Source organism: Akebia trifoliata, chromosome 6 (genome assembly GCF_017979445.1).
Source record: "Akebia trifoliata isolate Shusen 1 chromosome 6, ASM1797944v1, whole genome shotgun sequence".
In the NCBI taxonomy this organism is placed as follows: Eukaryota; Viridiplantae; Streptophyta; class Magnoliopsida; order Ranunculales; family Lardizabalaceae; genus Akebia; species Akebia trifoliata.
The window spans coordinates 8,069,691-8,092,485 of record NC_141380.1 but is presented as its reverse complement, the minus strand read 5'-3'; the positions used below and the strand labels follow the sequence as shown (position 1 = coordinate 8,092,485).

General features: G+C 34.1%; 1 protein-coding gene and 1 long non-coding RNA gene across 2 annotated transcripts; both read left to right on the top strand.

Moving 5' to 3' along the window:
- Positions 1 to 10,263: 10,263 nt before the first annotated feature.
- LOC147400051 (uncharacterized) lies at positions 10,264 to 11,449 on the top strand. The gene is made up of 3 exons (XR_015179525.1): positions 10,264 to 10,366; positions 10,497 to 11,091; positions 11,183 to 11,449. It is a non-coding gene; the product is annotated as an uncharacterized LOC147400051 (long non-coding RNA).
- A 3,028-nt stretch (positions 11,450 to 14,477) lies between these two features.
- LOC147400050 (protein ADP-ribosyltransferase PARP3-like) lies at positions 14,478 to 21,950 on the top strand. The gene is given in 20 exon segments (XM_086446579.1): positions 14,478 to 14,570; positions 14,819 to 15,153; positions 15,740 to 15,959; positions 16,910 to 17,023; positions 17,134 to 17,185; positions 17,291 to 17,366; positions 17,525 to 17,690; positions 17,782 to 17,915; positions 18,030 to 18,229; positions 18,232 to 18,266; positions 19,063 to 19,190; positions 19,306 to 19,382; positions 19,491 to 19,651; positions 19,848 to 19,862; positions 20,268 to 20,468; positions 20,568 to 20,670; positions 20,759 to 20,841; positions 20,949 to 21,032; positions 21,309 to 21,491; positions 21,596 to 21,950. Coding segments are annotated over 20 exon segments (2,526 nt in total). The 3' UTR covers positions 21,662 to 21,950.
- Positions 21,951 to 22,795: the final 845 nt, after the last annotated feature.

Sequence of the window (22,795 nt, the reverse complement as noted above, 5' to 3'; positions counted from 1 at the left end):
AAATTGCAGTCAATAATTATAAATTAACAGTATGATTAATGCTATCGAGATACATTTCAATCTTGACCGTTGGATTTCATGTTTGACCGCTCCTACATTGCATCTTGATTTAGGATCGATATACGACATGTGGAAGTACAAGCACATGTCCTTGTTGGTTCCCAAGGTTGGGGCATTGTTGGATGGGAACCTTCTCTTACTCGGTAGAGGGATCCAATTCGTGGCCTGACCCTACATATTATATCAAAAAAATAAGGAGAGACTATGATATAATGTATTTAAATATATATATATATATATATATAGTATATGAGGGTTGAGCTCCGATGACTAATGATAAGAATGAATCATGAGAAACACATTACCCATAAATACGAAATCCAATGGTTAGGATTTGTACATGGCCCAATAACACATACCATAGAGATATTTATCACGATGATTAGATTTCATATAATTCAAAAAGGATATCCCGAAGGAATTGTGTATCCCGAGGCATACATACATATACATATATATATATATATATGATTCCCAAACTTGTTTATTTCAAAGAGTCATTTGATTGTGCCACCTGGTGAGTTATATTATTAGGACTCTTTAAAGTATTATACTGCTCAAGGGTTACTATCCGTTGACTCGTGAAGAATTATTCAAGGAAAAAACACATGATCCCAACAGTTTAAATACAAAATCCAATGGTTGTCATTTATGTGTATCTTAACAACACATATCTCAAAGATACTTATCTCGATAATATATATATATATATATGGGAAATGTTCAGCACCCTAAGTTTTACCACACACTTTAACAAACGTTTTTTGTCCTACATGGGTTAGAAGTTTTGGAATGGGCTGATTTTTGGTGAGGATGATCTCTATGATTAGAAGATCATCCTCCCCAAAAATCAGCCCATTCCGAAATGTTTAGCCCCATGTTTACAAGTTGAAAAATCGTGAACAGTCCATTTTTTGTAAATCATTTTTGATAGGGTTAGAAGTTTTGGAATGGGCTGATTTTTGGTGAAGATGATCTCCTCACCATAGAGATCATCCTCACCAAAAATCAGCCCATTCCGAAACTTCTAACCCATGTAGGACAAAACGCGTTTGTTAAAGTGTGTGGTAAAACTTAGGGTGCCGAACGGGACCCTATATATATATATATATATATATATATATATAAATCTGAACCATTGGATTTTATGTTTAATTGGTTGGGATAGTGTGTTTTTTCCATAAATCATTCCTCATGACACAAGGGATCCTGACGCACAACTCAAAATACACTAATGTCTTAAGGTGAATTAATCTCACTTGCATTCAGGGGAAAACTTTGTAGCGGCCTTCCCCTTCAAAATTTTGAAGCAACTCTCAATTTTGGATTCAACGTGGCATTTCGATGGAAGTAATCTAAATATTGACCAAAATGTAGGGGTAAAATAAATACAAAATTCTGCGTGTCTTGTAATGAGAGGGCCAACCATCAATAATAAGATCAATTGTTCCCACAATCAGATTGTGACAGATGGCAGTTGCTTAGAGGCCCAATATCTCATGAATTTTTTCTTCATCTTGATGGGCCCACTCACTAAAAACTTAAGCGTTCTTTTTATGGGCTTAGGTCTATACTCATGGTTCAGTGGACCCCATGACTGCCATGTGAAGTATTAATGGTCTCACTCTCGATCAGATACATCCCTTAATTAAGGGAATTTTATAAAGTAGCTCGCGAAGTATTAAATCAGTTCTCTCTGTTGTAAACCACGTTGCAAGTAAAAAGCGAGGTGTCTGCCTCTACTCCAGAATACCTGCCCCCCGTGTTGATTACAGTAGGTATTGCCACCTGTCATACTTATTTTTTTAAACTTTTGGCCCACTCTATGGTTCATCAATCAGCTGCCACGTGGTTATATTGTGTGGGACGGCAAATATAGAACAGAACACGTTCTTATTGACAACACCTTAACTTTACCTCCTAAAAGAGAACACACTTGTGACTAATTAGGCTAAAAATAATATTCATTTGTACACGTGTCGGTCAGAGAGTTATACCAACTGCACTTGTCGTGTGGTGGCAAAGACAGAGTTGCTAGTGCCAGGAAGATAACAACGTATGTGTCTGCTTAGACCGTTTTCTCATATTTTTCTTCTCTTTGTTTTGGTTTGTTTTGTTGTAAAAAGAAAATCTTAATTAGTAAAAGAAACAACAAGTGAAGATGAAGGTATGTTCGTATTCATCATGTTTTCTACTTAAAAGGGTGTTATTTGTTTTATGTTGTTTTTCTTTCATTTCTTCGTTCTTAATTTGATGTTGAAGCATATATAAATGGGTATATTTGACAAGAAGAAACATTAATAAAGGGGTGATGAGTTTTGGATATTTAGAAGGAAAAAAAAAAAATTTACTAAAATGGGAACTGTTTTTTATATCAAAGTCAATGGTCAAGGGAGGAGACTTCAAATATTCGAAATTCAGTACCAAATTCTTAAAAAGTATTTGAGAAGGAAACTAAATATTATTTGGAATTTTTTTTTTTTTTTTTTTTTTTTTAATGGGTGAAAATTAAGGTTGCTGAAACTAAGTACGAGGACAATGACAACGACAACAGTCTAGGTTAATGGCAAATTAGCGACTGATGTTACTGCAGATTTTGAGGAGTTGTGGTTGACTATTAAAGATAGCCTCACAGTCGGAACAAATGAAGGCTGTACTGGAAATCAATGGACAGGATTATTCTGGATCCACTGATGCTATTATCTCACTCTGGTTAGTAATCACTGTCTGTTCTTAGATAACTTGCATCATGATGCATGCAATAATATCCCTATTGAGTTTTTTTTATTATTATAAATAATTAGAGATTCTATTGGTACAACAACTGTTACAACGTAACACACTAATCCTTATGTGCGTTAGCAGTAGAAGTTGGTGAGAATAGAAGCCCTAAAAATTTAGGGTGTGTTTGGAAGTGGTAGTTGATGGGAGTTGAACTTACAAATTCAAATGGGTTGATTGGTTCACCAATTTCATGGAGTTCTAACTCCAAGCACGTCCTCAACTCCCACTTTTAAAGGAGTTACGACTCCCATCCCATCCATGTGGGTGGGATTTACAACTTAAAACAAATCTTTAATCCCAAAAATTGAGTTGACTCATTTGATTTATCTAATATATAAATCATTCAACTCACTGTGCATCATTTATAATCTAGATTCCTATTTAATAATTATTTTTTTCAATAAAATAAGTTGATTAAAATATGACATAAAATGGGTCGGATTTTATCCAAGAGTTGAGTGACTGGAGTTCGAATTTATTGGCTTTGAACCCTCGGAGTAGATCCGAATAAAAATATGGGTTGATGTCCCTTAATCTGAGTCGGATTTGATACTAAAATATGGGACGGATATGGGTTGATATCCCTTTACTAGAGTCGCATTTGGTTTAGGTATAGATCCATTTCTCTGTTCACCTAGATCCGAATGATATATTGCTTTGAAAATTCTTTTTTACTTCCAAAATATCTTTTATCTACTACTTTAATATAGTAGGAATTCTTAGAAAATAAGTAAATTATAATAGTAAAATAGAATATTACAATAAATAAGAAAAAAAATATAATAAAAAAATTGTTGAACAATCCAGAATTATTTGAATTGAATCAAGTAATCTAGTCTGGTCAGATTCGAATCCGAATTTAGTGTAATCAATATGGTTTGGATATGATTTTAGTTAATAATAAGATCCAAGTCGAATTCGATTACTGATCTGAATAAAAAATTTGGATTTGAATATGGATACACTTAGATCCGACCTGAACTCGACCTATTTTATGTCCAAGATTAGGATTCGTTTCATCATAAAGTCATATTTATTTAAGATAATAAATATTTAAATTACCAAAAAAATAATTATTTTATCAAAATATATAAAATCTAGCTGACTTGGTTGAATTTTATTGACTATAACAATATTTTTCAAATAATAGAGGAGTTGTATCGGATCTCAGTCAAATATGAACAATTCATTAATTGAATTCCTATCGGAAACCAAACACCGGAATTCATTTAAGGAGTTGGAATGAACTCCAACCAACTCCGAACTCCAAAATCCAACCAAAACATTCCCTTATTATATTGTGAAAAGTTTATGTTTTTTTATGACATTTTGAGGAGAGGGGTTTTCTATAATCAGGGATTTTAGTGATACCCCTTACGAAATTGATGATATTAGTTTTACCCCTATGCTAAATGCATCATACGGTTCAAACCCTTGATAGAAAGTGAACTTCTTCTGTTGTCGATGAATTAATTTTAAATATTGATTTTTAAATAAATTTTAATTTAGTAATTTAAAATATTTTTTAAGAAACCAAGTTCAATGGGGTTAGATTGAACCCGATAACTTTTACAAGTAGTCAATTGGAAAAAACTCATTTTTAAAATAACCTATCAGTCTCTACATTTCAATCAGTTTTGGCTAGTGATTGCAAAATAAAACAAAAAAAAATTTAATTTTCTTTTTTGGCTGGTTTGATATGTGACTTTAAAATTTGAGGACCACTCTTAAATTTAAAATTCAAATCCAAAGGTGAAAAATTATCCTTTTAATTTTTTAAAAAATAAACATTAAAATTTTGTAATAGACATTCCCATATCATATTGGATCATGTTTTTGAGATGGAGATACTTGATTCTAGGAAGAAACCAAAATACTTAAATAATATTTCATTTTTGGTTTCCATTGGTGTGAACCATTGAGGATTCAAACAATCATTATTTTGGGAAATCAAAATACCTAGAATAACATATATTGCTTTTGATTGGTTTGATCTCTCCACAACCCAATCAGTCGTGCAGGTCCAATGTGAATCCAATTTTTAAAACATTAGTATTTTAGATTTTTATTTTTAAGAGTATATTGAATAAAATCATAATTTCACTTTAATTCATCAACTAAAAGAAGCTCAACTACCCACCCATGGATTGTCTAAGTGGTAAGGGTGAGCACGTGAAGTGTGGGTTAGGCACACGTCACAAGTTTGATTCCCCTCTTGAATTTTCTCATAATTTACTTGAAATACCGCGGAGGTGGGTTGTTGTGGTAGTCTTCCCTGAGATTAGTCATGGTGTGCATGCGCAAGCTGACCCAAAAGAGCTCGACTTTAGATAGAGGGGGTAAACCCCTTACATTATTGAAGGGGTTAAATTTAATATTCTTAATTTACAAAGGGTATAACTGAAATACCATAAATAATTATTGCCAAGGATCCATCTTTTTTTTTTTTTATTCCATATCATTATCTTCTCCATGGTCGTAGGGATTGCCTATTTAAAGACAGACCCTCTCACTGTGTCTTATTCTCACCTAAGTACTTTTAGGATGATAGACAAGTACAATTATTATTTTCATGAAGTAAGTTGCACCCATGCACGCCTACTTGCAATGCATCTTCACATAATTAATAGTATTAAAATATTTACAAGGAAAAGGCAAACTAAGACACAAAGATGAAAAAAAAAAAAAATTTGATGGCGGTGGCGCACATGTAACTTTAGATACTTCGTACTCGTATCTCGTGAAAAAACATTTATAGTAATGTCCACAACACCACATCATTTTGTCACCTTTGTGTCTCCATTTGTGTCACCCCAACACGACTCAATTTATAAATATGATAAAATAAAAGAGTTGTTATTGGTACCACAACTTTTTCTCATTACACCCCAGTTAAAATACAGAAAAAAAAGTGGATGGTTAAGATTTAAGTAAAAGTTGGAGGTGCCAATAGAATCTTTTTTTCTTTTTTTTTCAATATTCTATTTTTTGTGTTTAAGCTTTTATATGAGCATATTTATAATTGTAAACAACTACTCAAATCAAACCTTTTAATGTTTGAAGTGTGTTTTAATATTTAATTGGGGTGATAAATAAATAATTTAAAAAAATTAGGATGTAATAAGTAAAAGTGGGGATGCCAATAACAGCTCTCTAAAATAATTTTGAACTATGTGAAAATGTATTTTAATTACTCATAAAATTAATATTGCATAAAAATTAGGCTCACTGTACAAGCTATTATTCCCTCGGTAACTATGCCCAGTGGGCGGGCGCAGGCATGCCCCTCGAACTTTTTGAATGACTCAAACAGCCCCTCTACAAATGAATATTATTTGAGATACCCCCACATTTCAAAACTATTGCACCCTAGACCTTGGTGCCCCTAAGCTTCCGTTCAATGTTTTACCCAATGCATTGACCCCTTCAAACTTTTCCCTCTCCCCCATGTTTTTGTGGGATTTAGAAATCCCTCTAATTTTGATGAATATTAGAGAGAACCCTGTGTTTCAAAACATGATTTTTATGTGATTTAGACACCACATTTAAAGTAAGATTTGAGATCTCCTATCTTTTCTCTAGACAATAACATGCCCCTTCGATTTTTTTTCTTCTTTATAGACTAATAGAAAATAACTTAAATACCCTTATTTCCAACATTTAATTAAAATTTTTTAATTTTAATCTCATCTTCATCATTTATTTTGAACCTCGCATTAATCCCTCCCTCGTAGGAAATTCTAAAAATTTTCATAAAAAAATCTCATGATCTTTCGCTTAAAAAATCCTATGTTATTATTTAGATTCGAGAGTTCAGGTAGAGTATCTTAAGGTTGAAGATTAGTGTAAGAGATTTTTCCCAAGAGGTTGTAGATAATTAGTTGATTTTAGCTTGAAGTTGAAGTCAAGGATAGTAATGTCATTTTGCTTTCATGTATGAGAGAATATTCATTTCGGTGAATATTTTTTTTTTTTGTCGATTAACGGGGGGTTAGGCAGACCCCCAACCAGATTGTGAATATTTCGGTGAATATTAGTGATACCCTATGTTTCAAAATTGATGACATGTCTCCTTGACTTAGGTTTTCCAAATAGAATAATGAGAAATGACTTAAATACCTTTTTTTCTTCTAACTTTTTACTCAAAAAAATCCCTCAAAATTTTTACCCCCCCCCCCCCCAATCTTGGCTCTGCCCCCGACCATGCTTGGATACGTGACAGAGTCGCAAGACTGTTTAAATTGACAAATTAAGCAGTGATTTATTAATTAATCATAGAATATGATAACACTCTTACCCTTCACCCTCAAATGTTTATTTTTCACATTTTTATATTAATTTTTAATTTTCCTTTGAAACTTTTTTAAAATTGTTTAAATTAATTGAATTGAACCCCATCGAATTTGAACTTCATTACTACATGATACTTCCAATTTTCTTGAGATTCTCCATTCTAAAGCTTAGGTGTGATATCGATCTCTCAAATATTTTGATTCTTAAGTTGGATTCACAGTGACAACAACTCACATGGTAAAATCTTCATTTGAAATCCAATTATAAAATTAAATATAAAAAAATTGTTTTTACTAAAGTCCGGATTGATAGTTTGGGTTTCGAGTCATCTTAGCAAGTTTTAAAATCTTTAATCAGACAAACTGGTTTCGAAGAATGCTGTTGCCCAGCCTCCATGGAGGGCTGAGCTCACTTGTGTGCCACTTGTACACTTACTGGGCTCACATAAGGATGCAAAAAGCTAATAACACGTCGTGTAAGACCCCCAAGTTTTTTTTTTTTTTTTTTTTTTTTTTTTGGGGTGGTGGGGGGGGGGGGGGGGGGGGGGGGCGTCGTGTAAGACCCCCAAGTTTTTTTTTTTTTTTTTTTTTTTTTTTTGGGGGGGGGGGGGGGGGGGGGGGGGGGGGGTTTACGATATTAGCAGAGCACGCCCTTGGTGATTTGTTTAAGGTGGTCCTCGAGTCAAATATTAGTGTTAAATCCAAGACAAATTTTTTGTTATAAAAAAAAAAAAAAGTCAATCCAAAATTTCACAAAATCTGACTAATTACACCAATCTACATGTTATTGAGGACATCTCTAATTTTCAAAACCATCCTCAAGTTTTATGCGATTGGTCATCCGAGATTCTATGAAATTCAAGGTCAACTTTCCTATGAATGAAGAATCTCTCCAAACCCCAAATATTTGTCAAAAATCCTATCAGGTGTCCAATGGATACAGATTATCAAATACTGATATCTTCAGTACGTAGATTCACCAAGGAATGAACCATGTCATACGGTTAGTGGATCCCAAAAATGCCTTGTGGCATAAAATGGGGTGCCACCTGACCTTGATTACAAACGGGACATCTGACTAGATTCCTACTCTTTGGATAGATCGATTTACGTTTGTTGAAAAAAAATTCTTAATTACCATATTTTTATTTTCAAGTAGAAAATTTTACCTTCTCATATTGTCATTATCCAAAATTAAATCTTATTTCAAGAGAACATTTCTAGGATAATTCATTTTTTTTAAATAATATATTTGCTCGGATTTAAATTTACCTTTATACCCTTGTACAAAAATAAACTATTTTTTGAAAGAATGCACCTTTCAAAATACCCTTATGATAATAGGTTCTGTTATCCATTTTCATCATAAACTTATAAATATATATTCAAAAACATATTTTTTAAAACATGTATGGATACATAATCAAATGTATGGTTTGGCTGATTCTGACTGTTACACTTGTAATTAGTACAGTTTATCAAGGAGTACCGAGATCCGAGTTGTCGTCCTATCAGACCACTAGATCCTGAAGAAGAGGACACAATAAATCAAGTACCGGACAAGCCACTCGTTGGAATGATAATCTGTCTATCGGGTAGTCTTTCTCGAACACACGTGAATCTTTAATCCTAACTCATGGCATTTAAACTGAGTCTTGATATCAACCTTAAATTCGTTCCCATCTAGACCACTAATAGAACCGATTCATGGGTCACAATTGGCACACGGACGTCACTAACAGAACCAATTTAATTGGGGTCCATTGTTCCATCAAGCCATTTGGTCAAGATGGCTCACTTAAACGGTCCAAACAATCCAAATGATGTTGATGGTCTTGGTCCAATTTATTGGTCTAGAACCGAACCATGTGTAAGTTGTTGAATATTAATTACTTGTTAATGATTCATGCAGCACGACTGGAAAGTAGAGATAGAAAAGCATGGAGGGAAGGTTTCGAACTCAGTATCTGGTAATATCCTATATATACTTAAAGGGTCCCGTTCAGCACCAAACATTTTGGCCAACATTTTAGCCAATCATTTTTGTCCTACATGGGTTAGAAGTTTTGGAATGGGCTGATTTTTGGTGAGGTGATCATCCTCACCAAAAATCAGCCCATTTCAAAATTTCTAGCCCCATGTTTACAAGTTGAAAAATCGTGGACCGTCCATTTTTGTAAACCATTTTTGATGGGATTAGAACTTTTAGAATGGGCTGATTTTTTGTGATAATGATCTCCTCACCATAGAGATCATCCTCACCAAAAGTCAGCCCATTCCAAAACTTCTAACCCATGTTTTGAAAAATGTTTTGCCAAAATGTTTGGTGCTGAACATTTCTCATACTTAAAATTGAAATTGAGTTGTAATTGTTGTTGCTTTCATCGTGGACGTGCAGCCATTTTATGATTTATCTTTGTAGGTGCTACTTGTTTGGTGGTGTCACCTGGTGAAAGAGAGCGAGGTGGTTCATTGAAAATCGTTGAAGCAATGTCAGTGTCCTACCTACCATAGCTTCCTTCGGGTTTAAATTTATTTTTAACCATACCCAAAATGGGAGCAATTTGATTCAAATTTTGGATTCTGAAATCAATTTCCAAAATACTAGTTTGGATACTAGACAAGAATTGAAGAGTCTTGATCAGATTAGAACCTAACAATCAAATATTATATTGATAGAACGGATTATACACCACGAGCCCTCCCCGAAAAATTTGGGGATGTAGGCAATCATGCCGAGCCACGTAAATTCTGTCATGCTGTCTTTATTTTTTTATCTACATTTTATACTGTTACCATTTCTTCTTTCACCTAATTTTTTTTACAAATCCAAATCAAATTATGCTAAGTCGGACTTGATTGGAGCATACAGGCAGCATCTGCATTGGAGATTGTCCGTGATATAACCGTGGCCTCACATCTCATTGGTGACATGGCGGGTCCAACCATCGATGACCCAATGATTACAAACTGATCTTGAATTATCTTGAGAAGACTTCTGACCCGTCCAAGTTGAAGATATTGTAAGACTCCCCACAGCATGTTTGTCAAGTTACTATTCAATGTCCTACATATTATATATTTGGGTTATTTCAGTTGATTTACGTTGCTCTCTCTATATATGCAGAGTTATGCCTTATCAGTTGATCATATCTATGCTGTCGAACCAAGTGCATGTCCTTCCTATAATGAAATTAAGAAGCTACCCAACAAAGTCCTCTTATGGTGTGGTAAGTTTCTTGCCTACAATATGTTCTTTACCAGTTCCGGGTTATATGGTATTCAACTCTGACTAATTATTTCGAAGTTTTAAGAAATTTTTTCCTGTATATCCGTAATGGTTTTATTTTTGACATGTAGTTTGGCAAGGCAATTGTATGTTCTGATGCTGCAGCCGAGGTTGCTAGGTATGGGTTCACGGCAATCGGTAGATCAGAAGGGTTCTTGGTTCTAGCGGTCGTTTCTCTGGGAGATCAAATCACTGAGATTACAAACACACCCGAGGAAAGTTCATAATTCTCAAAAGTTCATGTGTAATCTCGGGCTCATTTGGGATATAGCATGGACGTGTGCACTTCTATAAGATTTACAAGTGCAATGTTGAGATTTAGTGAGGCTATTTTTCAAGTTGTTCTTTTTGGGGTCTAGAAGTGCTACCATAATATGTGTACACTTTCAGTTGTTTTATTAATCCAACATCGCTCGACTACATAGTTGGTGTTAATGGAGGCATTTTTTTTTGTTAATTAAACTTAGTTTCTTGTTTGTTATAGGACACGAAGTTGTTGGAAGAGAAGAAGATTGAAGTGAAAGCCCTCATAAAGAAGAAACCAGATGAGTCGGAGCATTTCATCTAGAAGGATGGCATTAAAGTGCCGTATGGCCCCTTGGTCCCTCGGGGCACAATGACAGTCCTCTACAATACAACCAATACACCATGTACAACCCAAAACAGGTATATCAATTATTACAAGAATAGCGTATTTTTAATTTTGGGTACAACGGGGGACTAATTTTGTAATTTTAATGGGGACTAAAATGCACAGGTGAGCAAAAGGTTTGTGGTAAAAGTTAAGTATGAAGAGAAGGGTTTTAAGAGAAAGGTAATTAGGTAATGTGGAGACAAGAATTGTGGTGGATTTGATTATGGAGCAGTGGTTTAAGTGTCTTTTGGAGCGTGTAAATAACTCATTTCTTCTTTTTTTTTTTTTGTGGTTCCATCTTGTAATGTAGGGAAGGAGTGATGAGTAGGTTTCTTGTTTTGGGGAGGTGGTGGTGACCCACGGTGGTGATTCTATTTTGTGGGATTTAGGTGTTTTGGGGAATCATCATAAATGACTTAAAAAGTTTTTTCTCCATTTTATTTATTTTTAATCTGATATAGACCATCAATCTTAGGAAGAAGGCCTAAGGTCGAGGGGGCATTTTTTTTTTTTTTTTGAATTCTTAGCATTTTCTACAAAAGAGGGTTTTTTGTTTAAAAATATGAACATAAAAAAAAGGGGGTATGCAATATGATCCAATCTGATCCATGTGGCACTAATCAAGTCCTTACCTATATCTTCAATAATTCGGGATCTTATCCAATTTCTCGAGTCACTACAATGCCCAAACAAATCGAATTTTCAAAATTATTATCTAAGCGATTATTCACACATTTTTTTTTTTATAAATTGAATGGTGGTGACTCCAATCCACGTAGTGCCAATGTTTCTAACTTGAAAATCACATAGTTACATATCTATTTAATTGTAACTATTCATCTCTCATGTTTTCATCTACATCAGAAAGCCTGAAAGCTGGGCTATGTCAATGCAACATCGATGTAGGTTTCTATGTTTCCTTGCCATTGAATCACAGAAGAATTTCCGTCAATAATCTTCCTTACCTTAGAAACGGAAGCGAAGGGAGCGGAAGCACCTCCGACGTTCAGTTCAGGTAGTACTCTACTCGCCCCCTATCACGGAAGTACTCTGACTGATCGGTATCTCTTCTTAAAAGTTATATTTAGAGAGTTGTTGTTGGCACCACAATTTTTATTTACCATCCCAATTTAAAAAAAATGAAAATAAGTAAAAATTGAGGTGCCAATAAAATTATATCTTAGAAAAATAGGATCATTTTTATCATTGTTTTTATTAAATTTTTATTTTTGGATTTAAGATTGTATATATGCCTAATCATAATTGTAAACAACTACTAAAATAGTTTGAACGAGTATTAAAATATTTTGTAATGTTGGGATGATGGGCAACTACTACTATTGACACCACAACTTTTACTTATTACACCAATCTTTAATTGTCTTAATATTTAATCTTCATTTATTATTAAATATTGTTATTTATTAATGTATTTTATTTCTTTAAACGTCCAATCACATTATTTAATACTAAAATTGGCATCCCAACTAACTGGTCTAACCATTAATTGGACTCTTATTTAAACATTAAAAGTATTAATAATTTTCACCTAAAATTCTAATCCATGAAATTACCACAATCAATTATTCATCTAAAGCATGAAAATTACTTATATCAAATGGTAAAAAATCACCAATCAAGCTTAAGTTTATCGAAACGGGACAAATTTAACTTTTTTAATAGTATTTTGGCATGCAAATGGGACAGCCCAGCTGTCAAAACGTTAGGCTTAAACCAATACTACTTGAACACGTGTCCAACATGCAACACCACCTAAGCACTTGTGTGGGAAGGTCAGAATTACAAATGCCAGCAAAAAAAACAATGTAAGGAAACTTAGAAATTTTTATCTATATAAGAAGGATTGGTCTGCACTCTTTGGTGTTAATGGTTTTAATTTTCTCATTTGACCCTCTTTGTTTTTGTGCTTTTGTTATTAAAAGAAGAGGTATTCTTATATATTAAAGAGAGGTGAAGATGAAGATTGGTTCATTTTCTTCATGGGATGTTCTGCGGGTTTATTTATTTATTTATTTTTTGAAAGAAATAGATTTTCTTGTAACATAAATGGAGACGCAAAATGATGTGGTGGCGCGCGCACATAATTGTAGATGCTTTTTACGCGTATCTCACAGAAAAACATTTATGGTAATGTGCACGACACCACAAATTTTTGTCACCCTTGTGTCTCCCTTTGTGTCACCCCAACACAACTCATCTAAAAAATTAAGAATAGTCTTTGAATCTCTATATGTAGCGAGTCTTCTAAGTTAGTAAGGGTGGATCCACATGGATTACCACATTGTCAATCCAATACAATATCCTTTTAGATTTTATGAAAAAAAAATTCAAATTCATAAAAAAGAAAATTCAAATTTTTGTAACTCTATTCAAAGTATTGAAAATGGATTGTCCGAACTCCCAAAACTTAAAATAAAAATTAAACAGTGAAAATATAATATTTTGTTTTTCAAAGTTCTTAGAATTTTGAACTCTACAAACTTGTAGCATCGGATCATATTTTTAAATGCCAAAATGTGAGCCCACTGCCTTAGTAAGATTTGAGTAGATTTTAGCATATATTTGTTTGTAAAGTAATAATATAAAGGAGAGCATTCAAGGGACTTCTATAAAAATAATCATTTTTCAAAATAGGGGTTAGAAGTTTTGAATTGAACTGATTTTTTGTGAGGATGATCTCTATGATGAGAATATCATCTTCACAAAAAATCAGCCCATTCTGAATCTTTAACTCCATCAAAAGTAATTTAGAATGTGGATTCGTCGATTTTTTACCAATAATTTTAAATCACTTTTGATAGATTTAGAAGTTTTAGATTGGGCTGATTTTTTGTGAGGATGATCTTCTCATCATAGAAATCATCCTTACAAGACATCAGTTCAATCCAAAACTTCTAACCCATATTTTAAAAAATGATTGTTTTTACTTATGTCACTTGAACGCCCCCCTTAATATTAAATCTTAATAATAGAGAAAAAAGTGTTGAGTCTATTCGAGTTGGGATCAAAATTAATTACATTAGCTAAAATAAATTTTGTTACTTACTTTATTATAAAGGATGCTCTTTACTTTAATTACTATTGTTGGAGTCTTGGAGATGCTCTTTCAGTAAGATTTCAAATCTTACAAGGGTCGTTAGGCCCTCATGGATTACCACATTGGCAATCCAACTCCATAACTGTCTAGACTTCATGGAAAAACTTATATTGTAAAGAAAAAATTAAAAAAAAAATATGGCGGTTTTTTGAATTCTTTTTTTTTTTTTTCAAAGTTCTTAAAATTTGCCCTCTACATCTTTGTGGCGTTAGATCATGTTTTTTTAATCCTACAATGTGAGCTCACGATTAAGATAGTTAGGCTAGTCTGACTCTAATAATAATCATAATAATAATAATAATGGGTCAAGATCGGTGGACGGTCAACATACAACATGTTTTACATGATTGGATGTCGTCCATTTTACAAGATCCAACAGCATCTGGTGGTGTTGTGAAAAACATTGAAAAAATGGACGCCATCTAAGCCGTAGGTGTCTTCCACCCAAAAAAATAGTTGCATAAAAATTGTGTCCTCTATCTTGACCCTATAATATATATTGTTGTCAATGATCAAGGGAGGAAACCTACAATTATCTAAATAAATCCAATATTTAATATTAGACTTTTTTTATTTTTTTATTTTTTGATAAATTATTAAACTTTTATTTTTGAGTATTTGAAGGAACTAATTTTCTATAGGTATTAAAGTTGCCAAAGACAAGGTCATCATCATCACATGCCCATGCAAATAGTACAGAAAATGAAAAAGTGGGAAGAAGGATGCAGAAGGCAGAGAACATCCTCAAGGAGGAAGAAGAGGCGAAGCAAAGTCCTAAGAAAGCCAAGTCCAGAGAAGAAGACACGCAGGATAGTACTGGTCACTTTAATGGCAAATCTGCAACCAATGTTACTGCGGAATTTGATGAGTTCTGCAAGACTCTTAAAGAACGTCTCACACTCGATCAAATGAAGTCGATACTGGAAAGCAATGGCCAGGATGGTTGTGGGTCCAATAGCTCAGTTGTCTCCCTTTGGTTAGATAATAATCACATTGATCTCATTCTCATCTTAGATAACTTAAGATAAAGATGCATGCATGCATGCAATAATAATATTTCCATAATTCCATATGATTTTCTTAAGAACTTATATGACCATGCCAATCTTTTCTTATAACACACCCAATATGTTTATGGATTAGATAAAGGTTTTGTTAACTTGTGTCCTACGAGCACACCTTAAGTGCATTAAATACACCTTGAAAATTTAATTTTCTACCAAAGATGCCCTCAATTTTTTTATACTAAAAATACCGTCAAAATGCTTATTCTCAAGGTGTATTTAATGCAACTTAAGCGTGTTAACAAAACCCATAAATATATATATAAACAAGGATTATGCTGATGTAACATTAAAACATACATCGTGGGAGACATTTCTTGGATTTATGTTAGAACCATAGATGCATCCACGTCAAAAATGTCCCCCCCACGGTGTACATTTTAATGTTACTCCAGCACAACTACGGATTCTATCAGATATAAAGTTATTTTGATTCATTGTTTTGTTGATTTTAAGGGTCCTGATTTGAGAGTTGGTTATTGGTTGGTGTGTGGGCAGCCAAGACATGTTATTCTATGGACCATTGGATATATGCCCTCTTTGCAGCGGCAATCTGGAGTGCACTGGCAGCAACTATTCCTGCAAGGGTTCTCACAGTGATTGTTCTCGTTGCACCTTTACCACAAAGAGCTCACCCAGGACAGGTGATCCTATTAAAATACCTGATGAGTGGTCAACCAACACCCCTACCCCAAACAAGAATACTACGGCTGCAGAGGTAAATATTCCCAAACCATTACACCCCAATTTCTTAAATTATTTATAGTGCCCCAAATAAAGAATAAAACACACTCTTCAAACATTAAAAAGGTTTGGCTCAAATTATAATCTCAACATTACAAAATATTATAACTGTAGTTCAAACAATTTCAGTAGTTGTTTGCAATTATGATTAGATTCATATATTGTCTTGAACTCAAAAAATAGAAATCTAGCACACACACAAAAAGAAGAAAAAAACGCTTTTATTGGCACCTCAACTTTTACTTATTTTCAACCATTGGTCTAGATAGCCTAAAATAAGTTAGGCATGGATATGCACTTAAAAGAGGTGCAATACACAGGCCCATGAAAGGGGGCCTCATTTACCAACTGATAGTATACATTGGTGCGGGCAAGTTCAACAAAGGCTGATTACAATTCTAATTAGAAGAAATATTCAAATTCGAAAGTTATATAAAAATAAATAAATAAATAAACTAAAGAACATGGATGGAGATGGTGAAAGTAGATATGAACATTCTTTTAATGACGAAAGACGTGGCTTTGGATATAGTGGAATGAAGGAACAAGATCCATTTGGTCAAATCCAGAGCTTTGGGATAAAGCTTTGAGAGGATGGTGATGATAAACCAACTCCATTAATGTACTAGGAATTCTAGGCAATAACGTAGTCTAAAAATTGGTTATGAAGGCATTATTACAACAGTAAAATCCATGTAAGCTTAAAAAACTGCTCATGAAGGCGTTAGAATGTCTGATGAAATAATGTAATAATTACGGACCATTTAGCCTTGTAACAGTCCCTATCAAATCTTGGGCTAGAAAACTAGACCCATAAGAGTGGAGGAATATATATAATTGTTATAAATGATGGTTTGGGTTGGTCAATCTAGAAATCTATCAAAATATGATTGGTTAATTTATTGTTGTTTGTAATTTGTACAGCTAGTCAAGGGCTACCAAGATCCTAGTGGACGTTCTCACAGAACATTGAATCAAGCAGACAAACCTTTCAATGGAATGAAAATTTACCTATCTGGTCGTCTTTCTCAAACAAATGTGAGTATCTGTAATCACCATTGTTCAAGATCATGATATGATGTCTTCTGTCTGTGTTTTGTTTTTTAATTTTTATTAAGTAGTTGTTAACAATTCATTCATGCACGTAGCATCACTGGAAACTAGAGGTAGAAAAGCATGGAGGGGAGGTTTCGAACACAGTACCCATTAATATCTTAACTAGAGAAATACTGACTTGTTATTGTTGTTGCTTTCGTCGTGTGGGAAATTTACATTTTCTTCTCTTTTTCTTTTTTTGATTCATTTTAGCAGGTGTGACTTGTGTGGTTTCATCTCTTGGTGAAAGGGAGGGTAGTGGTTCAGAGAAAGTTGCGGAAGCAATGTTAGTGTACAACTGTCACTCTCTCTTTTTCTTTCTTTCTTTTTGTTGAAATTTAGACTGAATGTTGGTTTTTCGTTACATAAAATTCTGCTTAGTTAAACTTTTCTTTAAATGTTTTTGGTGATATTTTTTATTTTCCATGGAAACAAATGCTATAGGGAGAAAAACATACCTGTGGTGGGAGAAGCTTCGTTAAAGGACAGTATTAAAAGACAAGCATCTCAACCTATGGAGGCTTACAATGTTGTAATAGATCTTTCTGTGGAGGGCAAAGGAATTCCATGGGACGAACACGATCCTAGTAAAGAGGCATTTTCAGCGGAAGTACATCCCCTTTTTGCAATATTTCGAGAAAATTGAAAACCGAGTTAGCCCACTTCTTTCTTTTAATTTATAGCCTTCTTGTATTTTGAAGCTTAAGCTCTATGGAAAGCAAGGAGTCCACAAAGACAGCGGATTAGATGAACAAGGCGGAAAGATCTTGGAGAAGGATGGGATCTTATTCAACAGTGCATTTTCCATTTACGATGAAAGAATAGGACGGAATGAGTATTATAAATATCATTTTCCCTATATTCTCCTTGTTTTAGTTTAAGTCTGCTTGATACATTGTTACTATATAAGCTTTATTTCTTGACTTATTTCTTATTTTAATTACTACAGCTACTCTATAATGCAACTTATCATGGCACCCATAAACCGCTTATATCTGTATCACAAGAGGGGCACCTTTGGAGATGAACCCAGAGCAAAACAAAGACTAACTGAATGCGAAAATGTCGATAATGCTGTGAAGGAGTTCGCTCGGCTCTTCCAGCAGTTCACGGGCAATCAGTTCGAGCCATGGGAGAGGGAGAAAAGTTTGATAAGAAGCCCATGAAGTTCTATCCAATTGACATGGTGCAATCCCTTACTCCTGTCAATTAGAATTAAGTAGCTTTCTTACATGTGAGCAGGGGCGGAGCTAGTACGGCGACATTGAGGGCAATTGTCCTCACTCAACTTTTTTGGGCATTTTAGATACCCTTGAATTTATGCTTAAATTCAAGATACCATGTTTGACCCTGTTGGCCCCACTCCCTCCCTCATCTCCCTCCAATTTTTGCCCCCTCCCCCTCCAATTAACTATAAGTTTGCCCCCACTAAAAGAAAATCCTGGCTCCACCCCTGCATGTGAGTGTATCTTTCCCCCACTCTCGGGTGTGTCAGACACCAGTTAAGTCCCATGACCCTCTTATATTGGTACTTCTCTCCCTCTCCAACAGATCAGTCTTTTGGGGTAGTTGGTTGGTTAACAATTCTTTTTCTGTCTAGACTCTCTGTTGAAATTTAGGTTCTCTGATCGATACTCTAGATAATCCGGATCTCTAGGGGTAGATGAGATTATACACTAAGAATATTAAATAATGTAAAAATATAATTAAGTTTTGATTTGTATTCAATGTTAAATATCCAACACCGTGAATTTCTCAAGCAAGTACATTGATTTCATAGCTCGGTTTGCCTGAATATTATATTCAGCAAACTACAATGATTGGGTTCACAATGTGTTGGTACATGGTTCACTGGATTTCTCAAACGGAACCAAATTGGTTCGTGTATAGGTATAGTAGGAAGCGAATTGGAGAACCTGTGTTAGAACTTGCTTCCATTGTCTGATTAATGGGTTGTAATAGTATTTTCGGCTTTTGTGCAGGATGATGGAGTTGATGTGCGGTACGGAGGTCTTGATCTTCACCAGCTTGGAAATGCTGTCAAACATTGCAAACTTGAACCACAAGTTGCGGACTTTATTAAGGTTTTATGCAGTCGGGAAATTTACAAGTGGGTCGCGAATTTTGCTTGTCTTGTGTGTGTGTGTGTGTGCGCACGCGTGTTTGTGTGTTTAATTCCATTCCTTTGTTATAAGGAGTTGCTAAAAATACTAATTTGAACACAGATATGCATTGATGGAGATGGGATTGGATTCCCCTGATTTACGAATGGGGATGCTCTCTAATGTCCATTTGAAAAAATGTAAGCAAAGGTGACATAATCAGATTTCTTCCTTATTGCCTGTTTATATTCTCAACTTCTCTATTGTTCAATCAACTAGAGCTAAGAAATTAGAGGAACACTCTTCAGGTGATGAGGTTCTTCTACAATTCATTGAAACTGTGAAATCAACAAAGGAGATTGGACAGAAGCTCAACGCTATTTGGTCGGATTTCAAACAGAAGTGGTTCACACTCCTGCATTCAACAGGGTCTTTCAACTTCAGAGGCTACCAAGAAGTTGCTGATCATGTGAGTAAAAACAACAAAATTGGTACTAATGTTGTGTGTTTTAGTTTTAAAGAATTATAAAATATTTTAGATCATCTATGATTGAACGTCGTGTTGCCATCTTAAGTTTTAAGAAGGTGAAAATAATAAAAAGGTACAAACTTTATAGCAAATTTATGTAAAAAAATACAATTTTAAAATATTTACAAAAGCCTAGAATTTATCAGGTTATGTAAAATAATTTTTTACACAAATGTAAAATTTTTACGGTCGGTACTATAATTTTATTTGAATACCCTTTTTCAGATACTGAAAGAATGACTTTTTGTGTAAAAGGTAATTCTACTTTTGAAGTCGTATAGGGATTCTGGAGATTCACAAAAATTATTGGACGAGGGTTACGCAAATATTTCAAAATCGTATCTGGTTACTTTATTTTTTATTTATTATCGTCTTTTTAAAAAAATGTGTGAATAGCCCATGTTGGCTTGCACTCTCTGAGAGACTTCAACCATCTTCGAGAAGCATGTAATGTGCCTCTTAAGTTATTGGTTCCATGTTTGTATTAACTGAATTTTAGCCATTTTACAAAGTGCAGATGTTTTTCTAAAATTAATTCATATCCTACAAATTGGAGCATGCAGACAGCAACAACATTGTAACCACGGCCTCACATTTGATTAGGAACATGAATGGCTCAATCATTGAAGACCCGTTGTTCACTCTATACGAGAAATTGGGCTGCTCAATCCATCCTGTAGAGGAAAACTCCAATGATTACAAGATGATCATTGATTACCTTGAGAAGACTTACGAACCCATCCAAGTTGAACATATTGTAAGGCTCTCCCTCTCCACTATCAAGTTAATATTCAGTGGCCTCCATGGATACTTGAATTATTTCAATTAATTTACATTTGTGTTTGTATATATGCAGAGATATGGCATATCAGTCGATAATATCTACACTGTGGAATGGAATGCATGTCCTTCATACAATGAAATCAAGTACCTACGCAACAAGGTCCTCTTATGGTGTGGTAAGTTACTTGATCTCTTAAATCTATTTTCTTCCTTGTAATTAAGAAGTTGAAGGTAACTTATGTCATGTGTTCCACTTTTTCTCAGGCACTAGGAGCTCTAATCTTCTAAGGCACCTGAATAAAGGATTCTTGCCTGCAATATGTTCTTTACCAGTAGCCGGTTATATGGTATTCAACTCAACTAATTATTTCGAAGTTCCATGCATTGTTGGATTCAAGAAAAAAATTTCATATATATATAGAAAGATAGTAATGGTTTTATTTTTAACATGTAGTTTGGAAAGGCAATTGTATTTTCTGATGCTGCGGCCACCGTGTCTATGGGAGATCAAATCACTGAGATTAAGAATCCACCTGAGGTATGTACATAATTTCTTGAGATACGAACCTAACCAATATACCAAAAGCACCTAGGCGATAGTGTGGGCTGTTAAGCCCATCTACTTTTGTACCCGTCTTTCAAGGCCCCAAGGTAGCCATTTCCTTGGGATTTGCTTGAACCCGGGCTCTGATAATATTTTATAAGAACATTGCCAATACACCCAAAGCACTTAGGTGTTAATAGCGTGGAAAGTTAAGCCTTTTATCTCTTGGGTTGGCATTTATTCTCTAATATTACAAGTTTGGTGTTAAAGGACACGAAGTCGTTTGAAGAGAAGAAGATTGGGGTCAAAGGCCTAGGAAGGAAGAAACCTGACGAATCAGAGCATTTTGTTTGGAAGGATGACGTCAAAGTGCCATCTAGTCACTTGATCCCCTCTGGGCACAATGATGGTCCTCTTAAATACAATGAGTATGCCGTCTATGATCCAAAACAGGTATGATCGTTTGATACAGTTATAGTAAAATAGAGTATTTCAGGTTCATGCAGAAAAGATGATTTCAGACTAATTTGGTCGTTTATGGGTATAAAAATGTGCAGGTCAGCATAAGGTTCCTTGTAAGAGTGAAATATGAAGAGAAGGGTAGGGAGATGGACAAAGAATAGTTGATTTGAGAGCAGTGAAGGAATTATATTAAGGCATGTAAATAAACTATCTTCTAATGTAAAGGGTAATGGTGATGATTCGATTTTGTGGTGGGTTTTGTTTTGAATCATCAGAGTCCGGGTTCTGTATCCATGTAGAGTAGTGTTTGTTTTAAAAAAATAGAGTGCTTGAGTCTTGGTTTTGTGATTAAGACTATTGTTTGTTTCCATGAGGTGGTCCTGAATTATAGTAGTCATGGTACTAGAATGAGGGGTCAACATCATTTCTCATTACTTTAGGTTGTACTCTGTGGTGGGGTCTAGTTGGTCTCAAATGGTTGGCAACATTGTTACTTGGTTCGACTCGTTACGTTCCAATTCAGGTTTAGGGTCACTATTTTAGGACGAACCTGATTTGTAAGGGTTGGAAGAGATTATTCGTTTATTTTTTCTAAAAGTACTATTTGAATGTTAAGGACTCTGAGAAGTTAAGCAGGACTTCTTCGGGTTCTCTTTCGAGGACTTTGTATTTAGATAGAATAGCTTATGTAACTAGTAGGATCTTGTTTTTTTATCTTCTCTGTTTTCACTCTTTCGTCTTGAGTCTCTTTCGGCCTCCTTTGTATTCTCCTCCTCTTTTTGATATATATATATATATAGGCAGATTTACCAAAACATGTACAACATTTCGAATATTTACCAAAACGGTACACTGTAGCAATTAATTCTGAAAACGGTAAATTTACCATTTTCGAAATTAATTTTTTTTACCAAAACGGTAAAAACAGTAAAATGTATTTTTTTTTTATCGAAAATGCCCTATTTTATTTTTTGACTAAAATTACGAAAATAAAATTGATTTCGGTAAAAAAAAATTATAAATACATATGATTGTTGGATTACCGAAAGAGAGTGAATCTTTTTAGTTGGATTTTATTTTTTTAAGGTTAAAATTGTAAATATATATGTAAACAAAAAAAGGGTATTTTCGATATATAAAAAAAAAAATTTACTGTTTTTACCGTTTTGGTAAAAAATATTACTTCCGAAAATGGTAAATTTACTGTTTTTGGAATTAATTTCGAAAACTCTACCGTTTTGGTAAATTATTCTATATATATATATATATAAAAGCTGTCTCAAACAAAGAATGAA